This window comes from Sinocyclocheilus rhinocerous, unplaced genomic scaffold (assembly GCF_001515625.1).
Source record: "Sinocyclocheilus rhinocerous isolate Xijiao unplaced genomic scaffold, SAMN03320098_v1.1 scaffold4125, whole genome shotgun sequence".
In the NCBI taxonomy this organism is placed as follows: domain Eukaryota; kingdom Metazoa; phylum Chordata; class Actinopteri; order Cypriniformes; family Cyprinidae; genus Sinocyclocheilus; species Sinocyclocheilus rhinocerous.
In genome coordinates, this window is record NW_015640508.1 from 42,718 (window position 1) to 51,657 (window position 8,940).

Sequence of the window (8,940 nt, forward strand, 5' to 3'; positions counted from 1 at the left end):
TAGTCGAGTGGGCCCGTACTCCAATGGGGCATTGGAGGCCCAAAGAAGAGTATGCTAACGAGATGGAGTCTACTATCCATCTAGAGAGTCTTTGCTTCGTAACCGGAAGCCCTTTGTTGCGGTTACCGAAGCTGACAAAGAGTTGTTCCGACCGCCTATAGGGTGGCTCACTTCTGAGCGGCGCAAAGCCGACCTCCATACGTCATTCCCCCGGAACTGCTTCTGTTTACAACAGTGAGTGCAAGCTAGATTCAAGTGATTATTACGTTTTGAATATGGATATTTTTCTTACATTTGTTCACCCCCCCGGAGCCGTGGAGACATTTTTTTTTATGGATGGGCGATTTTTATTTAAGTTCTTTTGGACTGAAGCAATGCAACACCCGCTGAGTGGCATTAAACAGCTTGAAAGATCAAAGAAAATTTTTTAAATAACTCTGACTGGATTCGTCTGAAAGAAGAAAGTCATATACACCTAGGATGCCTCGGGGGTGAGTAAAACGCAGCCTAATTTTAATTTTTGGGTGAACTAACCCTTTAAGAGCCGTTTGTCTTTCCTCGTGCTGTTCTCTACTCTACACACCTGCAGAGGGACGAATGATTGCTGCACACTGAACAAGACCTGAAAACACAATTCAGTTGTTTTGATTTGCCTCAACAGACTAAAACATATTTGTGACCCTGAACCACAAAACCAGTCATAAGAGTCAATTTTTCGAAATTGAGATTTATACATCATCTGAAAGCTGAATAAATATGCTTTCCATTGATGTATGGTTAAGGATAGGATGATATTTGGCCGAGGTACAACTATTTAAAATCTGGAATCTGAGGATGCAAAAAAAATCTAAATATTGAGAAAATCGCCTTTAAAGTTGTCCAAATTAAGTTTTTAGCAATGCATATTACCAATAAAAAAATAAGTTTTACTATATTTACAGTAGGAAATTTACAAAATATCTTCATGGAACATTGAATTATTTACTTAATATCCTAATGATGTTTGGCATAAAAGAAAAATCTATAATTTTGACACATACAATGTATTTTTGGCTATTGCTACAAATATACCCCAGCGACTTAACACTGGTTTTGTGCTCCAGGGTCACATTTAGTTTCCTTACTATTATTTACAAACATTTATTTTAAGTTTAATAAAAATCACTATAAACATGCATAATGAATTCACAATTTAGAACACCATATAATCAGTTGGTTCTGTACTGTATAATTATAATTACATTATAATACATAATACATTACTTATCTATTCATGATTATGTCATTAAATGCTGCTGAATGAAAACACAAGATCTACATGCTATTTATAGCTATGCTGTCTATGTTATATCATGCCTTACAGGCTTCAAAAGTGTAACTGAGAGTAGATGTACATTTATTATAACTGTGGTTAAAAAGAAAAGATATAACACTTTAGAATGCACATTGTAAGGCATTAATAATTAATTTGAATACTTTTATAATTATTTAAATTATATGTACAAGTTTAAATAAAGTATTAACAGAAGTGTTATGCTAAGATTAAAAAAAAAAAGTGCAAAAGATTTATCATCTTTTATGCTGTTCTTTTGAACTTTGTATCCTGAATAAATGATCAGTTTCCACAAAATATTAAGCTATATCAAACTCTTTTCAATACTGAAAATAATAAGAAATGTTTCTTGAGCATCAAATCTGCATATCAGAACTCTTTCTGAAGGATCATGTGACACTGAAGACTGCAGTAATGATGCTGAAAATTTAGCTTTGCTATCACAATAATAAATTATATTTTAAAATATATTACAGATTGTTACGTACACTGTGCTATGTAAGCTTGCTTATGTATATGTTATTGTATGGGTGCGTTTGTATGTATGCTTTGTCTGTTTCAGACGCGAAGTTCATTGGCGGATCTGCCTGTCACTCTGCTGACGCTGGACGCTGACATCTGTGATTGCGCCACCAATGGTCTGCGGCCGCGCAGTTTATTTAAAGTTCACTAACGTTAATGGCGAATAGGCTGGACTGGGTGATGTTACGGCTCTGTGAGGACGGTTCTCTCTCTTGCGAGAAGACCAGTCTGAGAGTCTGTTTTGTTGGAGTTACGGTTCTGTTTTTCTTGCAGTAGTATCAGAGGTTGTGAGTTGTTGTTGATTATGACTTTGATGTGCGTGTTGCATTTGTCTGATGTTATCCGATCAAGGTGTTGGTTGTGAAACTCCTGTCTAACTTGGTCACTGATGAGAGTTGTGCGAATTGTATTGGAGAGGTTGGGAGTAAGGTAAGCATGTCGCGACATACATTTACATGTAGGTTTTCATTATTGTATTAGACACACCAGGCTAGTGCGAGAGGTGCTCATTTTGTATGTTTTGTTTGATTAGTTAGAGTAAGGTTAGGCATGGCGTCTTTGTACGCTGAAGATGTTTGTTTCTACATTTTTTGTTGATAGAAAGTTATGGTTTGGTTAACCTTAGTTATTGGGAGTTTTGTTTTTGTTTAGTTTTTTTATTTAAGCATCTCTCTCGCTCCTTCCTCTCCTCCAACCTGCTCCCGACTGTCATTCATTGATTGTACATATTGTAAATATTTACTTTAATACTTCATTTTCTCTCAAGCACTTTAAAAGAGAATTAAACATTGTGACTAAATTATTAACTTTGTGGCCGGTTTTCTTCCTTGTGCAGCTCCTTCCCATCTTGATATACACACACCTAAAATTTTGTATGTTATATCTAACAATATTCCTAGACTAACCATAGCTGATTGATGAGGGACGTAACACAGATATTTTAATTTGTAGTAATATTTCTCAATATTACTGATTTGCTGTATTTTTGATCAAATAGCTTTGGTGAGTTCTTAATGTTTTCAAAGAAAAAAGAAAAAAAAGAAAACTTGAATGCTACTGTTAATTAAAAAGTTAAAAAGATATTTATAACATAACATTTTTGCCTTTTTACCCACAAACCTGAAGCTGCTTTTTAAATCCCAACAAAACACATTTCTATAAGCATAAAATAAACCACTTGTACATGGTAAGGTCACTCTCACAGCTGTGACTCCAGACATCAATAGACAAAGCTGGAACATTCCGAACGGTCCGTGAACTCAGAACACACGCCTCCCAGCTCAGTCTCAGGAAGTTGGAATTACAACAGGCATCTGGGACAATCTTCCACAGATCATCCTACAGGTGCTTGAAAAAACAACAACAACAACAGAGGCCCCTCGGGTCCTTATGGAGCGCTGCCTTTCCAAAACCTATCTGCACAGACCAATATCTGCCTGACACGTCCCCATCTCATCCTTTAATAATACCAATGCATGTGCAGAGATAACATTTTTAACCCAACACTTCAATTGCCTATTTTTTTTTCTTTTTTTATATTTCAGAGACCTGCCAGGCGAGAACAAGAAGAGAGGGTGGGAGAAGGTTATGCCACAGTACAACGCTCAGGCTTGATTTGTGCAATAAATCATAGGCAATCGTATTCTCACGGGCAATGCATGGATTTTTTTTTGCTGTGCCAAACTTAGCGGGGTGCCAGTCGGCCTCTTCTAGTCATGCTACAAGCTGTTTTCACCCCACAGCCATAGGGAGAGACAAGGTTTATAAATGTAGGATAAGTGCTCCATCAGCTTGACAAATGAGCTTTCGGAGAGTGTGTTGGGCAAATGGGAATGAAGATAAATCTGATATAATGGCTAGATAACAGCCTACTCTGGCTCTGATAAACACCATCAGCCAGTGCATTCTTTATAGCACACACACATATACAATGATACTGAGAAAGAAGAGACAGAAATCACCATTGCTGTTATTACACAATATTATACCACAAGGCTGTTGAATGCATTCTGATTGGTTGATGAACATTCTAAAGTGTGCAATTATTTTCCAGTAAACGCACAGCTATAAAGTACTTCCAGGTCTGTCGGCTGCATTACATTTCCATAACACTTCAAACTAATGATTTCAGTTATATCAAAGGTCCTTATAGTCTACAACATCAAATAAACCAAAACCCACAAAGACACTGACCAAGCCAACAAATAAGACAAACCAGAGGATAAAAATGGCAATTTCCATGTTTTTCCCACAGATGGAAACACACCTACACAGAAACTTCTTGTCAGCACTGCCTCACAATTAACTTTTTTGATAAAATAGCTCACAACTGAAAAACTACATGATATGTTTTCATTAGCGAGGACGTAACATTGCTGTTTTTGAAGCTGTTAAACTTACAGTCTTGCTATTTGTAAAGACCCTGCTGCCGAACACTTTCAATAATTCACTGGCTGTATTCAATCTTTAAAGCAACCTTTTATATATAGTTGTGTGCAGAGACAGGCTGGACTTACAGTAAGGGAGACTGGTGAAGGTGTATAAGGTGAGGATAAAGTTTCCAGACAATTTAAATCTTGCTGGTTGCAGATGAGAGGCTGTTACGAGGCATATCCAATGCTACAAAGGCATAGCCTGAATCCCTGAGCTTAAAGTCCTGGATCCAAATTGCGTTTTATTAGTGTGCTAGTGCTAACCTTATAGGGTCAACCAGATAACTATGACAGTATAGCAGTTGCAAATATTCTGGAAAAGTAATGGGGAAATGTACTAAGTAATCAGAAATACTCAAAGAGATTATGGCACAAACAAGAAACAAAATGGACTGATGCAAAATTGGGCCAGAAAATTCGAAATCTAACAAATTATAAACTAATGAGTCATTAATCATCTCAACTTGAGAAACCTATTAGCGAAAAGTTGTATAATGGCAGGAGTTACGCAAGTAAGATGACTTTGTCTTCTGCTCCAGACGGCCTGAGGGGAAGACTTTCATGGCTAAGCTCCAGGATTACAGGCTTTGAATGGGGCAACGTGTACCCACAACACACTGGGATTCAGCTGGGGCTCTGCTGTTAAAATCCCCTTTTTGAAGTGTACAAATCCTGCTGCACCAGGCAACGGGTTATCAACAGACCTGACTTTAAATTCACCTCATATTCAGATATCTTGGGTATTGGTGAAGGCTGACCTTTTCACTTAACTTATTTTTGAGCTATGTTTAATGGTCGCAATTAGCACGGTATGATAGTCTGTCTAGTTTTCCAAGTAAAAAGACACTTTTCACCCAGAGAGTCTTCTTCACTATAAAGAAGTAGATGGAATAACAACCAGTTAATTTAATTAGTAACAAACTGAAATGATCAACCCAGTTACAACATTTATAGTTATATTCTGTCTCTTGAAATTGGAAACTACTATTGCATATTGAGATGAATGGGACGGAGATGTATTAGTAGGCCCATGTGGTATTTCACCAAGGTTGAGGAAAATATGCTGCTGAATTCTGCTGAATAGATTTAAATATGCTAAAATATGTTAAACAGAGCTGAGAGGACTAAAATCTAATGAGTGCACATTCCATACTGATTCCAAAAGACATTTTTATGTTTTTTAAAGCATGAAGTTCTCGGACAAAAAAAACTCAGTACACTTCAAGCTTTTGAAAGAAACTTTTTTTTGCTCACAACTTTTATCTTTTATTTGATATCTTTTAACTGCACAAAAGTATGTACACCAACATTCAAATGTTTGGGGCTGGTAAGATTTTTATTTTTTTTATTATTATTGATCAAAAATACAGTAAAAAAATGTACTATTGTAAAATTGGCAAAGCTGAATTTTCAGTTTTCAGTGTCACATGATCTTTTGGAAATAAAAAAAAAGACATTCGAATGGTAGTGCACACTTACATTTCATGCCAGTCATTGTGCACTCTGTCTCTTTTTAAATAAATAAATAAATAAATAACCCTCTTATGTTAGTCTCATGTTTTTTGAGCGATGAAGCCTGTTCCAAACACTACTGTCTTGAAAGAATAAAGCAAACCGGATCTAACCAATAGAGGGAGAGATGTGGGCTGCCCTGAGACACAACAAACAAATGTCTTTACAGCATTTTTTAATCAAGTAAATCTATCCTTGAGCAATAAAAGTAATAATTTCATTCAAAAACATAAGTGGTTTCAAACTTGTGTTAAATTGCACTACATTTTTAAGGTGGAGTATCCACTAAGGAAAAATTTAACCTCAAACTTTTTGCTCCTGTGTTGGATCGTTTTTATGACATGAGCTGGACTGCACTGCTTTGAGCATACAGTTTCACTAGCGGAGGAAATGAAGGTGCTTCTTAAAGCTCCAAAACCTAAATCTCCCTTGACAAAACTGCAAGACTCCTCTCTATAAAAACAGCTATGTCAATAGACAACAAGCAGATCCTATTTGGCCAGCTGGTGGGAAAATACAGGGTCGTCTGTGGCCCGGCTCCTAAAAACATCCAACAAAAACAACATTCTACACTTTCTGCATATTTGTCTCTGAAACAGACATACAGAAAGAGTTCATTTGGACTGCAATGGGTAAATAAATGATGATAAATACAAGGACAAAATAGAAGAAGAATGACAGGAAACCTACGATTTCTCCAAGTGAAGCGGCCAGCATGTGAGTGATGGGGGCCAAGTTTGTAGCACTATAGCCGGTAAATAACGACTTAGTGCTTTCATAGGTGACGAAAAACACAGCAGCTGAAATCAAGAAGAAACACTTTGTTTGAAACAAACTACTTAAACTGCATCAACTTTCTAATATATGCGTAATGCATTTCATTTGTGGGTGTATTCTGAGAGCTAGCGATTCCAGTAATTCTGGTTTAAATATGCTATTTATGATCATAATCCGAAATCTTTGCAGCATGCAGTTATAATAATCTTCTAAAGAGTTTAAAGTAAACTTTTAAACATGCAGCCATTTTTCATGTTTATTAATAAGACATCTAAACTTACCATTGGGAAAGGAGCCTATAGCAGCTGACGGGACCCCTGCATAGATCCCTCGGAAACCTCCCGCCTTGTAAAAGCCCTGCTGGCTCTGTAACCTAGTCTTTATGGTGTCCAGAGGGAATAGAGTGAGATCTACACACATTCCCGCACAGCCGCCTGCCTAAGGGATTTCCACTGATATATGGTTTGTTAGGACAGGACAAAATTTGGCCGCGATACAACCATTTGAAAATCTGGAATCTGAGGGTGCAAAAAAATCTAAATATTGAGAAAATCGCCTTTAAAGTTGTCCAAATGAAGTTCTTAGCAATGCATATAACTAATCAAAAATTAAGTTTTGATATATTTACGGTAGGAAATTTACAAAATATCTTCATGGAACATGATCTTTACTTAATATCCTAATGATTTTTAGCATAAAAGAAAAATCTATAATTTTGACCCATACAATGTTTTTTTGGCTATTGCTACAAATTTACCCCAGCGACTTAAGACTGGTTTTGTGGTCCAGGGTCACATATTATTTTTACCACATAATTCCACATTTTACCACAAATGACACTTTAAGCTTTAAGGAGAAGAAGAGTTATGTTTGTTGTTCTGCTTAATATGGTTACTAAAACAAAGCGGAGATACAGAAAACCACTTTTTATCTAATTCATTATTCATTATGATTAACCCCATTTTTCACCCACTGTGTTTTAGAGCATTTCTGACTATCAATATGCAATACTGTGCATATGGATCTGCAAACAAAAACATCCTTCCATTCCAATGCTAAAGAGTGCAAACTCTATGATTGATTTATTACTACTTTAAAAAAGTGTTTGAAGATAAGTTGGTCCTGTTTTGATCCAGATCAAGTTGAAGCTGTCAATTACATGAAGCACTACTGACTGTACTATTATTACTATTATTGCTATTAAGCGATATAGTCCAAAGAATTCATAATTAGGCTGCAGAAACAAAATGAAGAGAGTAATTTTTTATTTCTCTAAAACCATTAAAGGTTAAAAAAATCTAATTAATAACTAAATTAGGCAAAACAACTGTCTGGACTAAGAAATCACTAATAATTAATAAAAATAATAACTATTATTGCTGTTGTTGTTGTTATTATTATTATCACTATTATTATAATTAAGTACTAATTAATAATTGAGAAACAACAAGAGAAAAGAACAGTATGTTTTTTTTTTCACTCTCTCTCTATAAACTAAAGCAGGGGTCACCAAACTCGGTCCTGGAGGGCTGGTGTCCTGCAGAGATCCAACTTGCCTCAACACACCTGCCTGGAAGTTTCAGATATAAGACCTTGAATAGCTGGTTCAGGTGTGTTTGATTAAGACTGGAGCAAAACTCTGCAGGACACCGGCCCTCCAGGACCGAGTTTGGTGACCCCTGAACTAAAGGTTAAAAAAAAAACTAAAACAAACAATGCAATGGAATATTAATAATAATAAACTAGATGTGGGTGTGGTTTATTTACTGATCAAAGCAGACAGTTTTTATTATTTTTATAATGACGTTCATTTTCTTTATTACTTTCATTATCAGAATCACTCTGGGACTAGTCTGAGATGACTGAAACAAGAAAGCCTCCACATAAAGTGAACACTAACACATAAGCATAAAGACACTGTTACTCTATTACATTAAACTGTATTTATTTCAAGAGCAGAGTTAATGTCATGAGGAAAGATGCCTACGCTTCTGCTTTTAGCACGTGCAATAGACATAAAATGCACATTACCACAAGGGAGGCTGTGAACTCTCGTCTGTCCATATTGTATGTGAGGACTGCGGCATTAAGCAGGTGATTTATCTTTGACACTCTATGCAAGAACTATCGCACGCTCATCATGGGCGCCGCCATGTTTAAGGCGTGTGCTTCCACTGACGCCACGTGATGACAACAGTAGTAGAACTGCAGAGGAATATCAATATATTATCAACGTTAGATCTTTTATTTTGTTTTTAAACTATTTTCTAAATTAAACATTTTCTTACCTTACATCTCTATTTAATTGTGAACATTTATTTATTCATTTATTTAAAGGTAAATGGTTGCTTTTAGAAACTTTAA

General features: G+C 36.0%; 1 protein-coding gene across 2 annotated transcripts in view; it reads right to left on the reverse strand.

Moving 5' to 3' along the window:
- LOC107753336 (S-adenosylmethionine mitochondrial carrier protein) overlaps nucleotides 1-8,736 on the reverse strand; it is a 50,346-nt gene extending 41,610 nt beyond the window's left edge. For both annotated transcript variants that reach the window (XM_016569468.1, XM_016569469.1), the window contains exons 1-3: nucleotides 8,608-8,736; nucleotides 6,858-7,014; nucleotides 6,490-6,599 (exon numbers count right to left, since the gene is read on the reverse strand). In XM_016569468.1, coding sequence (XP_016424954.1) covers nucleotides 6,490-6,599; nucleotides 6,858-7,014; nucleotides 8,608-8,640 — 300 coding nt within the window. In that variant the 5' untranslated portion in view covers nucleotides 8,641-8,736. The remainder of the gene's footprint in view (nucleotides 1-6,489; nucleotides 6,600-6,857; nucleotides 7,015-8,607) is intronic.
- Between the last annotated feature and the right edge of the window lie 204 nt (nucleotides 8,737-8,940).